Raw genomic sequence first — 23,871 nt, 5'->3', positions numbered from 1 at the left:
GGATTACTTACTTTTTCTTCTTCTGTATATAGGGTAAGGGACTGTTCATCTGAAGAATCTTTCCATTTAGTGGTCAAGATACAGAAGCGGGTCTCTGAACGTGCTCACTGTGTATCCCAATTGTTCGTGGTAGCATTTGATTTGTAACTTGGATTTAAGCAATTTATGTTCCCAAATGACTTGTGGGGAAGCTCAATAAAAATGCCTCTTGGTACCATCTTGTCTGCTGTTTGGGTGTTTTTTTTTCCTTTGCTTGAGTTTGGCATTTTATATTTAGTTTTCAGTTAGAAAAGCCAGTTTTTAATCTGGTGTTTCTTAGTTGCTTTGAAAAAGTATTCTGTGCTCAAATGTGGTTAGGGACTGATGGATTAAAGCTAATTGAAGTGATGGGGAATTATGGTGTGTCCCAACCTATTGGGCAGAACTTGCCTGTCAGGAAACTACCAACATGGAAACAACTTATCACATTTTTCCTCAGGAACATCAGAATGTTTCCAAAGCATTAAGGGCCGCACATATTCCAGTTGTTGTTTCTGGTTATGGAAATATGAATCATTAGCTGCCTCCATTTTCTACAACCGTTTAAGCCAGTTGGTACATGGCTAATGTGGACTCCTTTCACACTGGGCTCTGTCAGTGTGCTCACACTTCTCAAATGAGAATGAGAGTACAAGTATGTCTGTCTAGGTGCATGCAAAGCAAAATTGGAGGATTAGGGTGAAAATGTCTACCTGCCTGGAGCAAGCACTACATGCTATAACATTCAGCTTAGGCTGGTAGGAATCGGGATCTACCTACTGACCTACTCTGGGTGATCTAGTGGACATTGGATTGGTACACTGACAAGTGTGTAGTGTGTGCATTGAAGTGAGTACTGTAAAACCTAGACACTCTTCTGTGGCCACTGGAAAGATCTACATGAACAAGCTGATAGGATGTGTGGGAAAAGTTCATCTGAATTTTCCTGAACAGAACCTCTTTATATTTATGTGTTATATAAAATTTGCAAGATGTTTCCAATCCAGAATTATAAGTTTTCAGCAATTTTCTGTTATTAACTTATTTCTAGTTTTCTCACAGTGGTAAATTCACCTTGTTGCCTTTTGGGGCCAAGCTTTTCCTGCATCAAGCTGACATGATTATGTCTGCTTTCTACAAATTTACTATTTCTAGTCTTATTTTAGGACCCTGGCACATAGAAAAAGGTTCCATAATTTTACTGAATGATTAAAAAAAAAAAGCAGTCCCTTTGTTACATAATTGAGATGGCAGTGCTTCTGCTGTATTCCTGATATTTCAAGCCATTTTAGAGTATAGTTTGAAACCTCAGCTAGGTGTTTAGCTTTTTTGTGTGTATTTTGTTTTTGCCAATCCTGGTGCTTTGAATTTAGGGTTTGAGCACTGTCTCTGGCTTCTTTTTGCTCAAAGCTAGCACTACCATTTGAGCTACAGCCCCCCTTCTAGATATATACATACATATATATATATATATACATATATGTGTATATATGTATATGTCCCTTATAGTGCTAAGGAGTCAAACCCAGGACTTCATGTATATGAGGCAAGAACTACCACTAGGCCATATTCCCAGCCCACTAGCTTTTGCCTTTTTGTATTTGCTTTGCAGTACTAAGGCCTCATACTTGCTAAATAGCTAGTACTACAGGTGTGAATTATGGATACCTGGCTCCATAGCCCCCCTTTTTACTCCTTAGGTCCCTGGCTCATTCTCACGCCCCCCCCCCCCCCAGGTCCTAAATTGACCTGCTTATATTTCCAATAAAAATTTGGTGCTTAGCTGTATGCTGGTGGCTCATGCCTGAAATCCTAGTTACTCAGGAGCCTGTCTTGAGATCTGAAAGTCAGTTGGAAGCCAGCCTGGGGAAGCAAAGTCCCTGAGATTCTTGATCTTTAATAACAAGCAAAAAAGGTAGAAATAGTGTGACTTAGAGCATTATCCTTGAGTGAAAAACCCATTAAGAATGTGCGGCTCTGAATTCAGGTCCCAGGACGGCACACACAAATGGTGTTTAACTTTGTTTCCATCTGCTTGCCATATATTTCCATGTGACCTAAAGGTAGGTTCATATTGCTATATGTATATGTTCTTAGCAGATGTCAAAGCCCAGGATGAATTTGTTCCTTCTTTCAAAAGAACTGAAGCTGTCCAATACAGGATCTGTCTGGAAGCTCTGGATACTCCCTATATGGCCTCTGCCTCCATGGTTCATGTCCCTACCATCTCCCTATCTCTTTGTCTTTAAAGTTTGGGTTGGTGCCTTTGCTGACCTACACCATGTCCTGACATGCTCCCTGCAGAAGTAGGTTGGAGTTTGTTTGACATTGCAATTCTACCATTCTCACAATTGCATGAAATAAAGGGTGACCTGTGGCCCAAGTGGCAGAGTGCTAGCCTTGAGCAAAAAGAAGCCAGGGACAGTGCTTAGGCCCGGAGTCCAAGCCCAGGACTGGCAAAAAAAAAAAAGTTCTCTGATTTTTAGGTGGTCTAAAGTTTGTCCATCACATCTTTTTCTGCCAGTTAGTGAGTGAGCTTTGAGCTGTTTGGGTTTCCCTTAGCCAGGGTTAACTCAGCAATATAAAACCTTGGGAGAAAAATAAACTAGTAATGTGGTTTTGGCTACTTTGCTAACTGTGATCTTACTGTTCCTCCAATACTTTTTAACTATTAGGTCTAAATAGATAAAGGTTATTTTCTATCTAAATCTGTAGAGAATTCCTGTATATTACAAAGAAGGATCTAAAGAAATAGTTTTGAAGGCTTTGGGAAAACCTAGTAAAAATCCCTTAATGGAACAGCAGCTTCTTACACTTTGAAGCACCAGATGCCCAGAGGTCAGAATGTTAGCTTTGTGGAGATGGAGAAGGAGAGGGAAAAGGTGACAAAGGAAAGGGACTAAGGAAAATCACAGCAGGTAACTAAAACTTGCATGACTGTATCATAGGATATAATAACAGCAGGAAGTCAATTATACCATTTATTGACTATGGAATTATACCAGAAAAACAATCACAAAGGATTGCTTCTTTTGAATAGAATAGTGTGCTAAGTAAAGTATATCTCTGAAACCTAACATGAAAGGAAAAAAATATCAAGTGTGGAAGCCATCTCAACAGTGACTTTCTCACACATCATTCCATATCATGCTACGCAGTCATTTGGGGGATCAGGAAGTTCTTAATACTTGTTTCTCAACGATAAATTGTATTTTAGCTAGGCTTCTTAAAACAGATTTACTGTATTGGTATAAATGAGTTATTTTTGAACAATAGGAGAGTGCTTACCCTTAGCTATAAACGAAGGTGACAAACAGTTTAGTTTCTGAATATAGAATGGTCTATTCAATAGTATACTTCTTCTGTAAAGTTTCCTTTTGCTCCGTGAGGCCTTAACTTCCTCCCTTTGATTTTCAGGAAAAGACAGGGGTACAGCTGAAATCAGTACTGGGGACCGTGGTGGCAGACATCTTGTTGAAACCATTTTAACAAGTGATTGAGTTGGTTGCCCAGTAGTAGGCTTGGGTGACAGCTCCTGGCATGGATTTAAAGTGGAACTTTTGGAATTCTTAAAATCATCACAAGTCACCGTCAGCTGTTTTGTGGTGGATACATTCTTTAAAGATGGTGGTCTAGAGTTCCATTTGTATTTGCCAGCATTGCTCCAGTTCCATCGTGAAGCATTTTGTTCAGGCTTGCTGGATCCAGAATTGTTCTTTCTCTTTTCTCGACTTTTATCTACACAAGGTATCTGAAAACTTGAAGGGTCAGGAAGTTTTGCCTGTCTCATTTTCAACACAGCTTTGGAAGAGGAGGGTCGCTCAGAAACAATGGGAGTACAGAAAGTGGACTGTGGTCGTGTCCTCTCTTTTTGTATCGTGGCCTGTTGTAATCTTTCCAGATCCAGTAAACGATTTATCAGGCTCCCTAGGGAGCTTTCTGGAGGCTCTGTTGTCATTTTCCAACTTTCACATTTTGAGACAGCAACTTTGTGCAAGTCCAGAGTATTGAAAGGAGGGGGCAGAAAATCTGGATACTGAAACACTTCAACAGGGTCCTCAGTGAAAAATTTTTCCACGTTTTCTATTGGTTCTGGCTTTAAGTTCAGCTCCATCTTTTGGAAATAGCTGAGTAAAGAATCACTGGCCTTCTCACTTTCTGATAAATCACTTTCATCTGTTAAATTTTCTTCCAAACTGCTGTGTCCAGATTTTAAATTCCAGCGTGGGATAGATAAAGCATCACCGCTGTTGTTTTCTATAGTTGAGCTTGAATTAAGATGAAACTCATTTCTGGCCTTTGAAAAGTCTCCATCTGCATAGGGCCAGTAGAGACCTAAGGGTATCATCACTGGGCGATCAGCTAGAGCATTTACTAAGGAGTGGCTTAGATGGAAGATCCTCGAGGTATTAGTGGTTACCTTAACGCCACTTTCTACTGAAGAGTTTTCTAATTCCCTTAAAAAAAAAAAAAAGAATGTCATTAATGAGTGGTTTGTTGACTAGAACTAAAATGTCATTAAATGATAAATAACCTTTGTCAAAGAATGGTTAAGATATCTGACATCGAAATAAGTTAACTTTCAAATTACATATTTTTTAAGTAAAGAATGAGACACTGCATACCCTTGTGCAAGCACAGGAAGATTATAGTCTGTTTTAGGGAGGGGTGCGTGTGTATGTGTGTGTGTGTGCACATGTGCACGCGCATGCCTGTCCATACTAGGGCTTAAATTCAGGCCTTGTATCCACATTTGGCTTTTCTGCTGGTTAATTGGAGCTAAAAATCACATGGACATTTCTGTCCCAACTGGTCTTGAACTGGAATCCTCAGATCTAGCCTCCTGAGTAGCTAGGATTTACAGGCATAAGCCACCAGCACCCAGCCATGGGTAGTTATAATATCTAAAAACAGCTAACTGGGGTTATGATTAGTCACTCAGTTAACAATGGCTAGCTATATCTAATTTTTCTGTGTTGTATGTGCAATCCTGCTGTCTGAAAATGAGGATAGCAACTCAAACTGAAATTGTAGTAGTGCTTTTTTTCTTCACGTAATACTGTCTTTAATTACCTTAAGTCTTATGGCCCCATAAATCTCAATCCTTTTCTCTAAGAAGTTGGCAAAAAGCACCACTATCAATCACACATACATAATAGTTCCACAAAAACTTGTGAATAGCTGCATAAAGAAAATCCTGAATTATAACTTTGTCTTAGTATTCAAAAATAAAGTTGGTATTGTATCTATCACAGTCACTTTTAAAAGCATTTGAACTTACAGACCAACTGTAAAATGTGAGAAGTGTTAAATATTCTTTATTTGACATTTATACATAAGCCACACTAAAATATCTTTCAATAAGTAAAAGGCAGATTTCAGGCAGATTGTAAAGGCAGATTGTAATTAAATTGGCTTAGTGAAGACCAAAAATATAGACATTGCTTCCTTATCTTCAACCACTGCCTTTAACAAGTTAATGATCACAAATTCAAACAGGTTAATTTTGCTTGATTATCAGACAGTGAAGGGATTTCCCCCCATGTTTAAAAGATGTTCTCATAGTTAGCTATATAAATCTGAATATAAAACCAATCTGACAGATTTGGAGATGGTATTCCCTAACTTGTTGAAAAATTGAACATTAGTAAGTCCAATCATATCACAGAAAGGGGAACAAATGACAGTATTTTTTTTTAAAGCTCACATTCACTTAACCATAAGCCAGTTTTACTTAAATCAGGACTGCCCAAAAATATTCTGCCAGCCATTCATGATCTGAAATCTGGTATTAGAGATCAATTGAATTATGGTACACATTAAAAAGCCATGAGACATTTGTTTTGCAATAAATAAATAAGGCAGTGGCTATTATTCATTTGTAGCTTTTTGAGGTAAGCTATCAAGTCTGCCCTTTCTCCCTTCTTAATGCCAGCGAAGATCATTTTTGTTCCTGAGATATACTTTTTGGGATTCTCCAAGTACTCCATCAGTGTATCCTCTCCCCAGGTTATTCCTTTGTTCTTATTGGCATCTGTGTAAGTGAATCCAGCTGCTTGACCTGTCTTCCGACCAAACAGACCATGGAGATTAGGCCCAGTCTTGTGCTTGCCTCCCTTTTCAACGGTGTGGCACTGGGCACACTTCTGAACAAAAATCTTCTTGCCTTTCTCAACATCACCCATTTTAAATTCGCTCCTCCGTTGCTACTACAGCAGACAGCAGCTCTCGAAAGCCAGACGTCCCGCTCTCTCTGTAGTAGTGCTTTTAACTTAGAATTAGAGGAGAGGAGCCTAGTGGAGGAGGGAGAGGTGGCGGTAGCATTGACGTTTGAACTCAGGACCTTGTCCTTGCTGAGCAAGTACCATCTGAGCCATTCTCCCAGCCTGATAAAAGGAAAAACATTGTGTGCCAGTCCTGGAGCTTGAATGCAGGGCCTGGGAGCTGTCCTTGAGCTTTTCTGTTCTAGGCTAGAGCTTTACCACTTGAACCACAGCTCTACTTCTGGCTCTTTTAGTAGTTAATTAGAAAGACTGTCAGACTTTCCGGCTAGGGTTGGGGGGGGGGGGGCAACAACAACAAATAAATATCCCTAGATCTCAGCCTCCTGAGTAGCTAGGATTATAGGCATGAATCACAAGCACCTGGCCAAATAAATTTTTAAAGAAAGGTTTCTGTAATAGCCACTGCAGGTTTTAAAAAGCATTCTAACAAGAAAGGAAGCCAACAGTGTCTATGAAACAAAAATTGCCTCCAACAGTTCCTAGAAAATTCTCCATTAGTATGCTCTTTTAGGAGAAATACTATTTTTAAAAAGAAACTGTAAAACTACAAAAAATGGTCATGAAATGCTGAGTTTCTCGATTGTTTTAAAGTAACTAGAGAGCAAGGTGTTACAGTTCACACCTGTAGTACCCACTCCTCAGATAAAGGCAGAAGGATCATTTGAACTCAGGAGTTTAAGTCTGGGTAACAAAGCAGAAAAAATAAAAGATAACTAGAAATGCTAGCCTTGAAAGATTTGAAGCAGTTGATGGGCAGTCTCAGTAACCACATATATGTGTGTGTGTGTGTGTGTGTGTGTGTGTGTATACACACATATATGTATATATATACATATATATACACACATACATATATATATAAATAAATGCTTTCATTTTTACAGAAAGTGATACAGGGTCAAAATGTGACTTAGTGGGCTGGGGATATAGCCTAGTGGCAAGAGTGCCTGCCTCGGATACACGAGGCCCTAGGTTCGATTCCCCAGCACCACATATACAGAAAAAACGGCCAGAAGCGGCGCTGTGGCTCACGTGGCAGAGTGCTAGCCTTGAGCGAGAAGAAGCCAGGGACAGTGCTCAGGCCCTGAGTCCAAGGCCCAGGACTGGCCAAAAAAAAAAAAAAAAATGTGACTTAGTGGTTGAGTGCTTGCCTAGCATGCTTGAAGCCCTGGGCTCGATTGCTCAGTATCACATACATGGAAAAAAGCTAGAAGTGGCATTGTGGCTCAAGTGGTAGAGTGCTAGTCTTGAGCAAAAATAAATAAGACAGAAAGTGATACAATGTGGTCATTGCCTTGCCTTTGAAAAACGCCAGGAAAATCACTTCAAACCAGCAGTTAATCAACACAGTCCATGTACTATGCATTGTAAAAGGAGCATACAATCTGAGGGAGGAAGTGGAAGGAGAACAACATGAACTAATAGGAATATCTGGAATATCAAGCACTACATGAAAATGTCTTTATTGCTACTCTTCATTTGTGTATGGCATGTGGAAGAGAAAAAAATTCTAGGTTTAGACTAGTCACAGCAGAGGATCACAAGAGTCCAATATAGCTATACCCTTATGAACACATAACATGATGCTAAGTGAAATGAACTCCATGTTATGGAAACGACTGTTATGTCACTGTTGTAATTACTTTCAACATGTGATGTGAAACCGTAGCTTCTATTATTGATGACCCTCTTGTATCCCCTTCCTGTAGTTGTACCTGCACTATCTCTGTATCTTATCTGAGTACATTGGAAACCGTGTATACTGGTATTAGAACTAGGAAACTGAAAGGGAATACCAAAATCGAGAGACACAGGGTAAAAAGACAAAGGATTACAAAAGCAATACTTGCAAAACTGTTTGGTGTAAATCAACTGAACAACTCATGGGGGGAAAGGGAAAGGGGGAGGGAGAGGGAGGAGGGGGGAATGAGGGAGGAGGTAACAAACAGTACAAGAAATGTATCCAATGCCTAATGTATGAAACTGTAACCTCTTTGTACATCAGTTTGACAATAAAATTTTTTTAAAAAATCTAATAAAATATCATTGAAGCCAGGTGCTGATGGGCACACCTATAATCCTAGCTGACCAGGAGACTGAGTTCTTAGGACCACAATTCAAAGCTAGCCTAGACAGGAAAGTCCACCAGATTCTTATCTCCAATTAACTACGAAATAGACAGAAGTGGAGTTGTGGCTCAAGTGGTAGAGCACTGACCTTCAGTGAAAAAGCTAAGAGAAAGCTCCTGTACCTTGAGTTTGAGCACCAGCACCAAACTGTCATCACTGCATCATTGCAATTACTTGGTTTTATCCTCCCAACATCCCTAAGAAAGTGCTTTTGTTCCCCTTTCCCCTTCAGAGAAGGAAGCTGAGGCAAAGAAAGCAAATCACTTCTGAAGAATCTGTTCTCTTACCTGTTCTCCATGGTGTTTCCTTCATTTAATGGATAGCTCCATAAATGGAATATGCCTTGTTTGCTGTTCTGACGATAGAAAAACCATGGACAATATTTTAGAAACTGCATGATTGTTTTCTTTTCTCTCCCTGCTTTCCTTTATTTCTTCCTTCTTTTCTTCCTTCTTTCCCTCCTTCCTTCCTCTCTCCCTCCCTCCCTTCCTTCCTTTCTCTTTCTTCCTTATTTCCCTTCTTTCCTTTGTGCTAGGGCTTGAACTCAGGGCCTGGGTACTCTCCCTTAGTTTTTTCACTCACAGCTCCACTTCTGGCTTTTTGGTGGTTAATTGGAGACAAGAATCTCATAAACATTCCTGTCCAGACTGGCTTCAAACCATAATCCTCAGATCTCAGCCTCCTGAATAGTTAGGATTACAGGTATGAGCCAGAGGCACCCTGCTTGGCTTAGTTTTTAAATAAGATCCTGCACTTATGCCCAGGCTGCTCTGGGTATAATCCTCCGACTTACTCTTTCTGTGTAGCTGAGACGACAGGGGTACACTACTATGCCAAGCTTTTATTGTTTGGAAAGGGAACTGAAGAATTTTTTGACCAGGTTGGCCTCAAACCATGATCCTCTCAATCCCTGCCTCCAGAGTAGCTAGAATTTGCTTGTGTGAGCCACCATGCCCAGCTTACAGAAATAAAAGTTTAAATTTAAGTTTGAGGAGGAAGAAAAACAAAAGACTTAAAGAACATGCATATTATTTCAAACAATATACTTTGTGAATTATTTAAACCAAATATCCTTACCTTGTTAATTTTGCCTGGAAGAATGTATATGAAAAACATGACAATTAATTACTTGTTTTATGTAGCACCCCAGACAACCCCCTCCCTTTGATACAAGTAATTATTCCAGCATAATATACAAATCCAGAATTTCTTACCACCTGCTGCACTATCCCTTCCAGGTGGGAGGATTTTATTTTCAGGAATGAGTACTTCGGAATCCAACTTCCAGGGAGATAAGTTCTAAAACAGTATTTGTTTTAGGATAAGCTTCAAGAGTAAGAAAATTATAAAGCTCAAGCACACAATTTTATACACTCTCTGGGGAAGATATCAGAAAGTGCACAGAGCTCCATGCCCCTCTGCCTCCCTGATGACAAGCAATATCTCTGAGGAGATGAGATCTTTCTCATATCAAACCATTACCAGCTTGATAACACCTGCTATTCCAGAAAGGGAAAGAATTTTCCAATCATTTATGGCTTCATTCTCATTTTGGTTAAAAATAATGGCGCATAGGATTTGAACATTGATTTAAAACATTATCAAAGCGTGGTGCTGGTGACTTGCACCAGGAATCCTAGCCTTTCAAGAGGCTGAGATCTTAGGAGCACAGTTCGAAGCCAGACAGGGCAGGAAAATGGTCATAAAACTCTTATCTCCAAAACCACCAAAAAGCCGAAGTAGAACTGTGGCTCAAGTGGTAGAGTACTAGTCTTGAGCAAAAAAGCTCAGGGACAGCCCCCAGGCTCTGAGTTCAAGCCTCAAGACTGGCAATAATAATAAAAACAAGAAAGAAGAAAGAACTGTTAGGGGTTAGGGCATGGCTTCATAGCAGAGTGCCTGATTAGCATGTGTCAAGCCCAGTATCTGGTCCCTGGCACTGGAAAAAAAAATGGAAAAATTGCTATAGATTCTGATTCAAGAGGCCCAGCTGCTTATGCTCTGTGGTTTTTTTTCGGGGGAGGGGTCACACATGAAACAGCCTCATATTTAAACCAGAAAAATGAAATCTGTGAAAATTGAGCTATTTACACAGTGAAATTAACATAAATGTATCAACTGGTAAAGAAGGCTCGTCCTCTGGTTTGCAATTTTTTTTTGAGGTTAGGAAGTTGTTAGATAATTTTGATATCCCACCTACCTAATTTTTTCCCAAAATACCCTGCAAAAAAGTAAAAAGGTGATCATTGCTTGATTGATGACAAGGGAGCATTTTATACTGAAATATGTTTGTGATGAGGAATGTTTTGACATTTAAGAAGATGCTAAATTTCCCTTTGTTAAAAGAAACCAATCCCCCCTCCCCATCGTCTATCTCCAATATGGTAAGGTGAAAGCTCAGTACAAAGTACACAAGAGAGATCAGCAAGATTACCTCTGCAGCAAGAGTCAATGGGAGTTATGTGTCAGCAATGGGAGCTGCTGCCCAAAGCTCAAGTGCAAGAGCATCTGCCATACCTCCTGAGTGGTGCTTGACTCCTGGAGGTTAGGGTCATAACTCTCACCAGTTCTTCTCTCCACTTTGTTGTAACTGCTCCTCTGTCTCCTATACAGGTTGTAGGACAAGCACAGTTAGGGTAAGGTCCACATTTGTATGTGGGAAGTATGAACTTGAGCTGGGCACTGGTGGCTCATGCCTATAATCCTAGCTATTCAAGAGGCTGAAATCTGAGAATTTTGTTTCGAAACTATCACAGGCAAGAAAGAAGAAAGTGTATCAGACTCTGGTCTCAAATTAACCACCAAAAACTGGAAGTGGAGCTATGAATCAAGTGGTAGAGTGCCAACCTGGAATGAGTTTGAGCCCCAGGACAGAGGGAGAAAGAAAGAGGAGAGAGAGAGAGAGAGAGAGAGAGAGAGAGAGAGAGAGAGAGAGAGAGAGAGACAGACAGACAGACAGACAGGCAGGCAGGCAGACAGACACAGAGAGACAGACAGACAGAGACAGACAAACAGAGACAGAGGGGGGAGGGAGGGAGGGAGGGAGGGAGGGAGGGAGGGAGAGGGAGTCTTTGTTCCCCATCTAAAGGAGGCTAAGAAAAATGCTTAATGGGCCTAGGATGTAGCTCAAAGGGAGTCCTTGCCTGACCTGCCCAGGGCCCTTGATTCCATCCTCAGCCCACCTCGACCCCTGCTTTTGAAGCAGAGGAGAACTGTGGGGGTAGGGTGGAGGTATCCCTGTGAACTCCACCAGAAACAAAATGGCATAGACAGAAGTGAACTGGGAGGCCAAACTGTCAGAGACTGGAAATTAAGGTTAGAGGTGAGAAAGAAGTCATTAGATAAGAAAATAAAATACCAATTGAAAGAAGAAACAGGATGGAATTTATAAAACTGGGCCCAAGTTTGCTGTTGATCATGCAAAACAAAAAGTAAAGCATTTTAAAGCAAAGTCAGCCTCACCTATGGGAAAAGAAAGAACCTCGGGCAGGTTCAGGAGACACTAAACAGCCCACAGGAGTGACTACTTCCTCAGAACCAAACTAACATCCTGTGTAAAATACCCACTACCATTTAAGGGGAAAATATTTGTGAAGTAAAGGAGAATAAAGCCATCAGTGGACTTAAGGAAGGAAAACGACAGTAATGACTGCAGTAAGCCCGGACAGATGATTTACACTGTATCGTCTACTGAAGAAAAAGCTATCTCTCCATCCACCTGCTATTTGCTCTGGGGTTGAAACTGGCAGGAGGAGTCTGACTGCTGAGCAGGGAGAATTGCTTGAGCCTCTCCTCGGGTATGTGTCCTGGGAAGGGACTCTGGAAAAGACCCTTGTGTCTGCATCCAGGGAAAGGAGCTTCCGAGTGCCTAGGGTAGGGAGGCAATGACTGCAGGGGACCCCTATGACCAGGAGAGGTTCCCTCGTCCTCCCCATCATTACCAGCCTCAGTAGCAGCAGGTGGGGAGTAAGAGGTAGGGCTAGAGCTTCTTACCCCTCAGTGCAGCTGGTCCATGTGTCATTCCCGTTGTCCTCTCTGGGGGTACCCCAAGGCCCGGGTCCCTCCCTGTGCGCCCCAGTCTGTGCGAGTGCCCCATCCAGCTCAGTGTTCCTGCAGCAGGAGGATGCCTGGACTTAGCTCTTTTCCTAGCCATACAGCACAATCTCATTTTGCATTTTCATCTAATGTTCTGTGCCAGAACTTACTTTCTGGAGCCAGGAAAAGTGGGGCTAGGAGCCTCTCTTGCCTCCTCCAGATTCGCCCACCTCATCTGGTGTGAGCCAAATACTCTCTTCAGGACACTTCCTTTGAGAAACTTGGACATCATCTTCTCCTTCTGGACATTGCTGAACACTCTGCCTTCTGGGAGCCAGCTAACCTTGTCCCAGCCACCGTGGCCCAACGACAGAGAAAGAGGCTCAGGAGGCTCAACCGCCCTCTTTGGAACAACAAAAAACAGCAATTGCCATTTACCTCAGGTCACACATAAAGATCTACCTAATTAGAAAAACAGCCCAGAGTCCTGTTTCCTGGAGTCCTGTTACCTTGGGGGACCAACTTAGTCAATCATGAGCTGCCAGTGATAAGCAGAGGCCTGGTCAGGGGTGGCAGCGAGGAGAAGAGCTTGACAGAGGAGAATTCACTCTAATCTGTCCTTGGAAAGGAAATCATAAGCTACACACACACAAAAAAAAATGGCCTTGCAGGGCACTGGCAGCTCATAGCTGTGATCCTAGCTGCTCAGGAGGCTGAGATCTGAGGACTGTGGTTTAGAAAGAGTCTGTGGCCAGAAGTGAAGGTGTGGCTTAAGCGGTAAAACACTAGCCTTTGAGTGAAAAAGTCAAGGGGGAGTGAGAGGCCCTAAGTTCAAGCTCTAGGACACATGACCAATAATAATAATAATTTAAAAATAAAGAAAATAAACATGGTCTTGAAAAACTCAATATCCTGTATGGAATTGCAAATCAGATGAATTGGTCCTATGGGACTGGGCATCCTAGGCTTGAGGCCTGGCAGCTCCAACTACAGTTGCACAGGAGGTCACCTGCCAGGCTGCTCCATGGCTGTTAGCAATCACGCTCAACAGAGTTCTTTCTACTACATCAGACTTAAAGGACATGAATGATGGATCTCTCGAAATCTTACTCATTGGAAAAGCTGAGCTGCTACTATATTAGCTTATTTTGGCTAAGTGGTATTCTATTCAGGGCATACATATGTATGTGCATATATACATATATGTATATGTAAATAAAATATATATGCAAGATGCATATGTAAATTATATATTTGTATATTATATAATATATTTATATATTAAAATCTATCTATCTCACATCATGTTTTCTTCCTCCATTCATCCACTGATGGTCACTTGGGTTGATTACTTATCCTGGAGGTTGCAATGAACCTAGGAATCTGGGTGTCTCTTCTACACACTGACCTCATTCCCTTTTGTGAGTGTCAGGCAGTGGGTTTGCTGAGTTTGCAGCAGTTGAACTTCCAAACTGCTTTTCCTAATGATTGTGCTCATTTACATCCACCTTCGATGCATAAGTTCCTTTTTTTTTTCTTCATCCTTGCTAGCAGTTTTTATTTGATACTGAAGGGACATTATCCCTTGCTCCCTCTCCCTTTCTTTTGTCTCCAATCCCCAACCCCCAGCCCCCTTTTTTCCTGCTGGAGAGAACGTGGAAGACCCTTTCTAAGGAGCTATGGAAGACATAGAAACACCAAGAACCAGGGGGAATGTGGAGGTGAGCTAGTGCAGAAAATGAGCCACGTGTATTGCACATGAAGTACCCTTTAACTCTTCTATCCTATGTGAAATTCAAAGCATAGTCTGAAAAATAGCCCAAATTAACAGAGCCCACGGAAAGGAAGACAGCCTGAAGGGTAAATGGTAAGCTAGATATCTCTCACCATAATCTTGGAGGGCTTTGGGCCTGTACTTCCCAAGGCCCAAGGATTCAGCTGGTTCCTCATATCTAAGTAACCTTGACACATGTATGCATGTGCTACTGTAACTGCACTCGAGAAGTGCATGCGCAGTCTTATGTGGCCATCCTTGGCTAGATGCCTCTTTTGTCTACAGAAGATATAAATAAGCCTCACTGGAGGACTGGGGCCAATGGGCTGCTGCTGCTGCTGAGGAACAGAATGTGAACCTGTGAGCAGAGACGCTGGGGCTGCTTGGCAGAGTCTGAATCTATTCTGGGATGGGGCCATGACTTAGTTTCACCTAATGATGAAATCTATGGTCAGAGAGCTTGGAATAAACATGACCTCCATTCGACTGGTATCTTTCTGTGGCTTTCCTGAATCAAAGGAGAACCTAAAAATGGTCTGCATAAGACAATTCCCCAGCCCCATAAAATAGAAGTCTGTGCCCACCCCCACCCCTGAAGTGCAGCGACAGCATTAGGCTCCCCTGGCTAGCTGCCTGCTGTGTATGATTCTCTTATCTCTCATATTTTCCTGTCTCACTATTTTTTTCTTAATAAATCACAATTAGGTTTTGGTAATATAGTTGTAGGAGATTGAAGTCCATTGCGATATTCCTACCCAGGAAGGAGACAGAAAACCACCCTTGTATGAGAACACCACCCAACAGCTGGGCATCCTGCTCGTTCTCTTTCTGGACATCCTTTTTTTTTTTTTTTTTGCCAGTCCTGGGTCTTGGACTCAGGGCCTGGGCACTGTCCCTGGCTTCTTTTTGCTCAAGGCTAGCACTCTGCCACTTGAGCCACAGTACTACTTCTGGCTTTTGTTCATATATATATATATATATATATATATATATATATATATATATATATATGGTGCTGAGGAATCGAACCCAGGGCTTCATGTATATGAGACAAACCCTCTACCACTAGGCCATATTACCAGTTTTCTGGACATTATTTTTGCTCCTAGAAAATATCTGTGCCCTAATGTCCTAGAGTTACTTTGAGATGAAGAATTCCCTCTGTGTTCTTCAGGGCTGGCTTAGAATAAACCTATTTCCTTCCATCAATTTCTGTCATCATGGTTTTCAGCAGAGCAGTGATAAGTGCAAACCTTACATCCCACTAACAATAATAAGTGGATTTTAAAATACATTTTTTTGTCAGTCATGGGGTTTGAACTCTGGGCCTGGGCATTGTCTTTGAGCTCTTCAGCTCAAGGCTAGAACTCTACCACTTGTGCCTTAATGCCACTTCTGTTTTTCTGGTGGTTAACTGGAGATGAAGAGTCTCACAGACTTTTTTGCCTGGGCTGGCTTTGAACTGTGATCCTCAGATCTCAGCCTCCTGAGTAGCTAGGATTACAGGTGTAAGCCACTGGTGCCCAGCTTACATTTTAATTAATTGTTATCTATTTCTGATTTTAGTCAGGCCAACAATCTTCAGACAGCTAGAGGTATTCCAGCCCTTGCTATTTAGAGCAAATATGGATTAATTTACATAGCATATACAGAATTACTTTTTTATTTAAAGTAAGTTTTAATGGTTACAGAATTTAAGTATGCAATGAGTAATATACCCAAAGCCCTGAAGAAGTACAATGGAAGCGATCACTTTGTTGGTATGAGATAGATCACTATGTTTGTGTGGCTTGTTCTTTTCTATTTATGAAAATGAAGGCTTAGAGTAATGTATCTTACTTTGCTTGGAAAAGAGAAACTACAGGATTTGTGTTTAAGATGCTAGTTTTCTGCCCAAAGATACCCATATAATTTTAAGACTTACATCATATTTAAGTGATTAGTTCACTAAATATTTTAAAGATTTTTTTAATTTAGAGTAGTACTTTTGCTAAGTGTGTGTGTGTGTGTGTGTGTGTGTGTGTGTGTGTGCAAGCATGTCAGTACTAGAACTTAAATTCAGGGTCAACACTATCTGCCACCACCATCTAGGTCTTAGATGTTCTTTCCGGTTTATTGACCACTTTTCAGTGTTTCCCTACTCTATTCATGAGCAGTGGAGTAATTCCAGACACCTGGCTCATGGCTGGGCACTAGAACATCTGAAATTAAAGAGTATCTCTAACAACCCTGCTGTTTACATTTTTTCTCCTAAATCAGGAGTAATTCTTGGTAGCTTCTAAATTTGGTGGTTTCGGATTATTTAGTACCTCTTTAGTATGCTGAAGAATGGCCTTTTATCAGAAAGGCTCCTATAAAACATTTTTTGTTTGCTTCTTTTATTTCTTCCATGCTAATTTAGATAAGAGAATAAGACATAGTTAGGCTGCTTACCTGTGCCAATCTGGACATTTCCTTAGTTTTAGACCATGAAGCTTTTCTTCAGTTGTCACAGACTGTGCTGTTAACACCCCTCTCTCCCTCCCTCTCCCTCTCTCTCTCCCTCTTTCTCTCTTCCCCCCAACCTCTCTCTCTCTCTCTCTCTCTCTCTCTCTCTCTCTCTCTCTCTCTCTCTCTCTCTCTGTGTGTGTGTGTGTGTCTCTCGTCTTAATTATAAATTCATGGGGTGCAAAGTCTCTCTGAAGTGCCAGATGAGAAAATACTATGGGCTGTGTTCCTAGCAGTCTTCCTCCTTCCCTTTAGGAAAGCTATCTTTTCTCCTCAGAAGTCATCCATATTCAGACAGGAAGCTAGAATTTCTGTGGAAAATCCCTGAAGGAGGATGTGGCAGGATAATTTCCATGGACTGTTTTTCCCTGCTTTGAAGATGCAAAATGAACACTTAAGAATTCCAGGCTCACTGTGGGCCATTGTGACTCTCAGAATGCCAAGCTGTCAGAGCCCAGGGAGTAGGTTCTGTGGTCTCTTCTTGGAAAAGGAGGGATGCTGAGAGGAACAACCCTGAGACACCTCACTCATCAAATTCTGTTTCTTCTTTGTAACTCAGCAAGACATCATGGGAACACACAGCAACAATGCTACTCTACTAAAATTTCCACTCCTCAACACAGAAGAGCGAAAAAACTATGCCAATCCCGATGTCCTGATTAATACCTTCGAGAGACTATCCAACCTTCACAAGCTGCTTCCCAACCACCTGGTAGAGATGCTGCAATCTCATAAGAGCGACGAGCCCAAAGGTAAAAAAGCACATGGGGAGAGGGCAACCCAATCCTTTTTGGAAGCAAATATTTTATCTTGGTACAAATTTCCTGCTTTAGCTACAAGTAGGTAAAAATAAGTTCCTCTTCCTCCTCCTCCTCTTAACTTTTGTGCCAGTATTGGGGCTTCAACTCAGGGCCTGAGCACAATCCCTTAGTTTTTTCATCCAAGGTTAGTGATCTACCACTTGAGCCACACTCCACTTCTAGCTATTATGCCGGTTAATTGGAGACACTAGTCTCATGAAATTTTTTTCTCTGGTACTTCCATACAAGGCCTCTTAGTGACATCAATCAATTGGAGGTAGGAGTTTATCAATGAATTGCTTGACATCCATCATTTCCTCTTGACAAACTGTGCATCATGCCTTCGTATGGTTTGAAAGTCACATTGGCTGGATTGACCAATATTTTCAGTTTTTCTTTTTTTTGGCCAGTCCTGGGCCTTGGACTCAGGGGCTGAGCACTGTCCCTGGCTTCCTTTTGCTCAAGGCTAGCCCTCTGCCACTTGAGCCATAGCGCCACTTCTGGCCATTTTCTGTATATGTGGTGCTGGGGAATCGAACCCAGGGCTTCATGTATTCGAGGCGAGCACTCTTGCCACTAGGCCATATCCCCAGCCCATGTTTTCAGTTTTTCAACAGTCAGAGAACCAAACCTTAGGGGAACTACAGAGTCACAATCCCCATGGCACTGGAGAATAGAAATATCTCTACTAGTGCCACTTAGAGGACCCTGTGAAAGGAAGTCCGAAGTGGAAGCCAGCAACTCAGTGCAGTGACGCCTGTCAGTTTCTGCTGCATGGTGAGAGCAGTGTATAAAGATAAAGCTCCTCCCTGAGAAAATCCTCCTAAAATATTTCTGTTAGAAGGAATGCCATTCTTTACCTCTTCCTCTATTAAAGCTTTTACATTTTCTGATGCCTGCTTAATTCCATATTCATCTTCCTGGGATTCTGGTGAAAGCCCAATGATACCAAACCATGAAGGCATAGCGATATTCATATTTAATGTAACAGGCATAATTGGCGCATATGGGAAGATGTATTTGATATGTGAACTTCTGGTACCTGCAAAAGCTTCTGCCCATCCATGCCCAGTATCTCCCAGTCCATGAAGGAAAATAACCATGGCGGTGGCCTTGGGGGTGTCGGGCATGAGGGCGGGCAGTGAGTGGGGCAGACATGTTATTGCCGCACATCCACGGGCAGCCTAATGGTACTATCCAGGTGACCACTGGCTCACCCTTGTCAGTAGCAGTAGAGGAGAGAGCTGGGGCACCACTGTGTGATAGGTGGGATCTGTTAAAACAAGTGGCTTTGGCTCTGGTAGGGCAAAAAAGATGGGTATTTATACAAAACCTTTATAACTATTACTATGTCATTTGCCAACTAGAACTAAGCAGAATGTGGTAATAATAAAAATAGGAAAGTATTTCCCATCTTTTCTCTGCATTGCTAAGGGGCAGTCTTTTTTTTTTTTTTTTTTTTTTAGTGCCAGTCTTAGGGCTTGAACTCTATAGCTTTTGTACTTAACGCTAGCACTACCACTTGAGCCACAGCTCCACTTTTGGCTTTTTGGTGGTTAACTGGTGCTAGAGTCTCATAGACTCCTACCCTAGCTGGCTTTGAACCACAGTTCTCAGATCTCAGCCTCCTGAGTAGCTATGATTACAGGCATGAGCCACTGGCAACCAATGCATTTCTAAAAGGAAAACTATCACTTTACTAACCCCTCTGCTTTGAGAGATGGAATCAACACAGTGAATTTTGTTAATAAAAACTTTAGGAATATCTGCACATACACATTTACATTGAATGAGTTAGCATGAGTTATCATTACTGTACAGATTATGCTAGAGGAATTTTAAATTTCAGACATGGTCATATATAAGCTATTTGAAATTCATCACCTTGACACAGATCTTGACAGTGTATCTCTTGATGATAGATAGGAGGCTAGTTTGTCCCGGAACTCATGGAGATAATTATATTGTTTAATGGTCTGGATCGCCCCAGATCCTCTTACGTCTCGAAGGCTGTCTATGTCTTGCGGTGGTGAGACTGTGTCAGACAGGTCCAAGAGGAGACAAGCGGCTACAAGACAGGATCTCTCAAGGCCTCCATAACAGTGTAGTAAGGTTTTACGGTTGTTTTTGAGGCAGATTGTGAGCTCCTCCATTATTTCCCAGCACCTGTCTATGTCAGGTGTTCCTCCATCTGGGATGGGATGGTGATGAGTGATAATTCCATGCTGCTGGTAGAGGTCCAAAAGGTTTGGGTCTCTATATTTTAACAGTTGCCCTCTGGTGCAGAAAACAAATATGTCCTGTATACCATAGCTCCTTAGTTCGTCTGTGTCTTTGTGAACATTTCTTCTAACATCTTTACATTTACAACCTGGAAGAGCACATAAACCGAGAAACTGAGAATAATTTATTTGTGATAGAGGTAGCCAAGAAATCTGAATTGAAGTCTGTTCGTCTTCACCAGGCTCTTCATCTGAGGAGTCAAATTCACTTGCTTGTATTGAAATAGGCGGCTTCATCAATGGCTGCCAAACACCAACACCCTAGCAGCGGCGTTGCCTCCAGTGGCTGGGTTCACACTACGCAAAAATTACTTCTTCTGAGCCAGGCACTGATGGCTCACACCTGTAATCCCAGCTACCCAGGAGGCTGAGCTGAGGATCACTGTTTGATGCCAGCCTGAGCATGACAGCCTGAGATTCTTATCTTTAATTAACCCCCCCCCCAAAAAAAACCCTGAAGTCATAAGTAGAGTTGTAACTTAAGTGGTAGAATGCCAGCTTTGCAGAAAAGCTAAAGGACAACACGCAGGCCTTAAGTTCAGTCCCTAGTACTAGCAAAAAAAGATCTTTCGAACAATATAAATAGTCATCATTTGATTTTTAAGTAGTCAAAATTTCTGGATTACCAGTAAAAATTATTTAAGAACAAATTATAGGTAATAAAGATCAGAACCCTATACTACTGTGTAGTTATCACACAGCTTAATATGTAGCAAAGGTGTATGCTTGGTATTTTTGAACAGTGTTAATTTTTCTTGTGTATTCCAACTGACCAAAACAATGTTAAGAATGCATCTTTGTAAATGGGTGGTAGTGGAATTTAGTAATGGACTACATAGGATGTTAATAATGAAGCTATATGTTTGTGTCTGGATTTGAAAATTTTAAACAATCATTTACTAAGTCATTTGCCTTGAAGAACATAGTTATTTCAGTTACACAAATCAGTAAGGTCTTTATGGCAAGAAATATTCCAGTGAAATGCGTTGTGGTATGGGAATATTTAAATATTTTTCACGGTTTCTATCAATGTGAAATAAAATTGAATTCTGACTTTTCTGTGAAAAAAAGAAAAGAAAAGAAAATTTTTTCTCTGGCTGGCTTTGCACTGTTATCTTCAGGTAGGTCTCCTAGTAAAATACGTTATTGTTGGCATGGTAGAGGTAAGGAGTTCTTGAGACACAGGACCAGCTATGGACTTCCAGGCCCAGGTTTTCAGAGCTCACTGTAGAATTGACACTGGCACTGAGGTCATGGTCCCTTTCTTATATATGGCTCTTTGGTGTTTGTAGCCTTTTTATGAGCCAAGATACATTGGTTAGTGTTGTAGGCAAAACATATTTGTGGAATGATGTAAGGGATCACAGAGAAATACACCAAATGTATGAATTAAGCTTTTGGGTGTTGTGCCTAGATTTTCGGTTCCCAAAGATCACCCCAAGGAGTCAATTCTGATGCAAATGCATGAGAGTCTTTATTGAAAGCTCAAGCCTTGACTCTCAACCTTAACAGATGCAGCAGATCTGGATTGAGAGCCCCGACCCTCAGATAGGCAGGGTTTTTATTGTGATTACAACAGGGGCAGGGTATTTCCAACTTGGCAGATACTTGATTGGATGGCATTTAGCAAGCAAGTCTTGTCCTATTTCTATTGGCTATCTACCTTTCAGTTATCTATTTTGGCTTTGATAACGAGAACTGGCCTTGGTATCAGGAACTGACAGCAGGCGGTCAAGTAGCACTGATGCAGGGGGTTAATGCAGGCAGGTAGAACAAGTCACAAATGGGTTAAGCAAGCCGTTTACAGATGCAGAATTCTGCAGTCAGGCTGACCTAGTACCAACTTTATTTTAACAATTGCCACCATGTTTTCCCATTACCACTAAGCAAGTTTGAGCGGGCTAAAACAATTCAGTAATCAATCGTAAGTAAACCAACCCAACAGTTACCATGGCATTTCTACTACTATTATGGCTATTTCTATAGTCTATGACTATGATCATTTTTTACTGTCCATTACCATGGTTGCTACCTAGGGACAAAGGGGAACAAAGGCTCCCTGTATTTTAAAATGTCAAACTACAAGAAACTAGTCTCACAGATGGGGGTGCAGCCCTCTAGCATGGAGTCATCACTAGGGTTTAGAAGCTGTTATAATTTTAACACTAAAACTTATATTTAGCCACTCATGTTCTTAGGTCAGCCCTTACAAGGGTTGACTTTAAAATTAATGAGATAGCTTGGTACTGGTAATTGTAGCTACTCATGAGACTGAGATCTGAAGATTGCAGTTCAAATCCAGCCAATGTAAGAAAGTCCATGAGACTCTTATCTCCAATTAACCACCAGAGAACTGGAAGTATGGCTGTGGCTTAAAGTGGTAGAGTACTAGCCTTGAGTAAAAACACCCAGGGACAGTGCCCAGGCCCTGAGTTCAAGCCCCATGACCAATAACAACAAAAAATTAGTGAGAAAAAAGAAATGAATCCAATGCCTAACGTATGAAACTGTAATGTCTCTGTACATCAGTTTGATAATAAAATTTTGAAAAAAAATTAGTGAGAGAACTTCCAAGTTGAAAGTAAGTTTTTTGTTTTTTGTTTTTTTGTTTTTGCCAGTCCTGGGCCTTGGACTCAGGGCCTGAGCACTGTCCCTGGCTTCTCTTTGCTCAAGGCTAGCACTCTGCCACTTGAGCCACAGTGCCACTTCTGGCCATTTTCTACATATGTGGTGCTGGGGAATCGAACCCAGGGCTTCATGTATACAAAGCAAGCACTCTTGCCACTAGGCCATATTCCCAGCCCTGAAAGTAAGTTTTAATAGCATATTCTTTAACTCTATTTCTACCACTTCTTTCTCCTGTTGCTATTTGATACAACTCAGGATATTTTATCTGATGATTAGAAGTAATCTTCAATTTTATTATTGCTGTTGCTGCTATTTTGAGTAGGTTTTTTTTTTGGTAGTATTTTGTAGTTACTTATGCAAGAGATCTCTTTCTCAGCTCACAGCTAGGTACAGTAGCAAGCGCCTGTTATCCTAAACTTTGTGAAGAGCTAAATTTAAGAGAATGGGACCCAGGCCAGCCTAGAAAGAAAATTCTGTGAGACACTGTTTCAGTGGAGGGAAGCTAGATGAGGTGATGCCTTCCTGTCATCTCAGAAACAAGGTGAAACCCAAAACGGGCAGATTGAGGTCCAGGCATATGCTTGGGCAGGAAGAGAGACTCTGTCTCAAAAATAACCAGCAAAAATGGGGCTATAGAAATGGCACAGTGGTTTGAGCACCACTTGATAAGCACAGACCATAGAGGAAGCAGCAACTTCCCTTTTTTGATCCATCTTGTTGTTCTTCACCCTTGGGGGAGACTATAGGCAAACTGTGGACCTTTTCTGGTCACAATGATATATAAAATTCTTCCTAATATCTGATCTCTAGATTCTCACCCAGTTTAAAATTTTTCTGCTTCCCACTTCTCTGTCTCAATTGAGACCTAGAAACTGGTACAAGCACAGCAGTGGTGTGAGATTCTGTTCCACTTGGTTAAATTGATTAGGGGAAGCAGAGGGGGGAGAGGAAAGAAACAAAAAGGGTTTTTTTTGTGTGTGTGTAAGAGACAATATATTTGTTATTTTGTTAGTTGATAATAAACCGTGTGTGTGTGTGTGTGTGTGTGTGTGTGTGTGTGTGTGTGTGTGTGTGTGTGTGTTTGCCAGTACTGGACCTTGAACTCAGGGTCTCACTCTGTTGCTTGGCTTTTTAGCTCAAAACTGGTGCTCAACCACTTGGGCCACAGCTCACCTTTCTAGGTTTTTGCTGATTAACTGCCAATGAGTCTCACAGACTTTTCTTTCTGGACTGACTTAAAACTACCAGTCTTAGATCTCTACCTGATGAGTAGTTAGGATGACATGTGTTAGCCACTGGTACTGGAAAACATCCTCTTATGTCCTGCCACTCCTGTCCTTTGGCAGTGGTCACTAGCAAAAGCTGGCTATTTCCTTCCAGGACTGTTGTGTGGGATATTGGGCTATTTCCTGTTGCTGAGCATATCATTTTTAC

At 41.4% G+C, this 23,871-nt stretch overlaps 5 protein-coding genes and 1 pseudogene across 6 annotated transcripts in view; 2 read left to right on the top strand and 4 right to left on the bottom strand.

Moving 5' to 3' along the window:
* The window catches only part of Prpf4b (pre-mRNA processing factor 4B), a 38,492-nt gene extending 38,278 nt beyond the window's left edge, over positions 1 to 214 (top strand). For both annotated transcript variants that reach the window (XR_007211250.1, XR_007211251.1), the window contains one exon: positions 33 to 214. The gene's annotated coding sequence lies outside the window, so the exon portion shown is untranslated. The remainder of the gene's footprint in view (positions 1 to 32) is intronic.
* Positions 215 to 3,277: 3,063 nt separating this feature from the next.
* Fam217a (family with sequence similarity 217 member A) lies at positions 3,278 to 14,659 on the bottom strand. Its single transcript, XM_048349349.1, has 8 exons — positions 14,354 to 14,659; positions 12,637 to 12,869; positions 10,949 to 11,036; positions 9,646 to 9,730; positions 9,509 to 9,522; positions 8,983 to 8,991; positions 8,719 to 8,786; positions 3,278 to 4,475 (listed from the first exon to the last, which is right to left on the bottom strand). The coding sequence occupies exons 1-8, from the start codon at positions 14,657 to 14,659 to the stop codon at positions 3,278 to 3,280; spliced, it is 2,001 nt and encodes a 666-aa protein (XP_048205306.1).
* Positions 5,464 to 6,242, bottom strand: LOC125353077 (cytochrome c, somatic-like). The gene has a single exon (XM_048348538.1). It carries the CDS (start codon positions 6,201 to 6,203, stop codon positions 5,838 to 5,840), a length of 366 nt encoding a protein of 121 aa, XP_048204495.1. The 5' UTR covers positions 6,204 to 6,242; the 3' UTR covers positions 5,464 to 5,837.
* A 52-nt stretch (positions 14,660 to 14,711) lies between the features above and the next one.
* LOC125353680 (uncharacterized protein C6orf201 homolog) overlaps positions 14,712 to 23,871 on the top strand; it is a 30,708-nt gene continuing 21,548 nt past the window's right edge. Inside the window, exons 1-2 of the mRNA XM_048349348.1 lie at positions 14,712 to 14,729; positions 17,287 to 17,479. Coding sequence (XP_048205305.1) covers positions 14,712 to 14,729; positions 17,287 to 17,479 — 211 coding nt within the window. The remainder of the gene's footprint in view (positions 14,730 to 17,286; positions 17,480 to 23,871) is intronic.
* On the bottom strand, positions 17,768 to 18,700 carry LOC125353074 (annotated as a pseudogene).
* LOC125353075 (cyclin-dependent kinase inhibitor 3-like) lies at positions 19,147 to 20,106 on the bottom strand. The gene has a single exon (XM_048348537.1). It carries the CDS (start codon positions 20,044 to 20,046, stop codon positions 19,408 to 19,410), a length of 639 nt encoding a protein of 212 aa, XP_048204494.1. The 5' UTR covers positions 20,047 to 20,106; the 3' UTR covers positions 19,147 to 19,407.

This window comes from Perognathus longimembris, chromosome 6 (assembly GCF_023159225.1).
Source record: "Perognathus longimembris pacificus isolate PPM17 chromosome 6, ASM2315922v1, whole genome shotgun sequence".
Classification (NCBI taxonomy): domain Eukaryota; kingdom Metazoa; phylum Chordata; class Mammalia; order Rodentia; family Heteromyidae; genus Perognathus; species Perognathus longimembris.
Note: the sequence above shows the minus strand (reverse complement) of the source record. Positions and strands in the feature narration are given on the sequence as shown.

Excerpts from the sequence above, each read along its gene's own strand:
- LOC125353075 (XM_048348537.1), bottom strand. The coding sequence starts at position 20,046 with ATGAAGCCGCCTATTTCAATACAAGCAAGTGAATTTGACTCCTCAGAT.
- LOC125353077 (XM_048348538.1), bottom strand. The coding sequence starts at position 6,203 with ATGGGTGATGTTGAGAAAGGCAAGAAGATTTTTGTTCAGAAGTGTGCC.
- Fam217a (XM_048349349.1), bottom strand. The coding sequence starts at position 14,659 with ATGGCCCCATCCCAGAATAGATTCAGACTCTGCCAAGCAGCCCCAGCG. Across the intron at positions 11,037-12,636 it reads ACTTTTCCTGGCTCCAGAAA|GAGACAGAGGAGCAGTTACA; the intron begins GTAAGTTCTGGC and ends CAACCTGTATAG. Across the intron at positions 9,731-10,948 it reads AGTCAAGCACCACTCAGGAG|AACTTATCTCCCTGGAAGTT; the intron begins GTATGGCAGATG and ends ATACTGTTTTAG.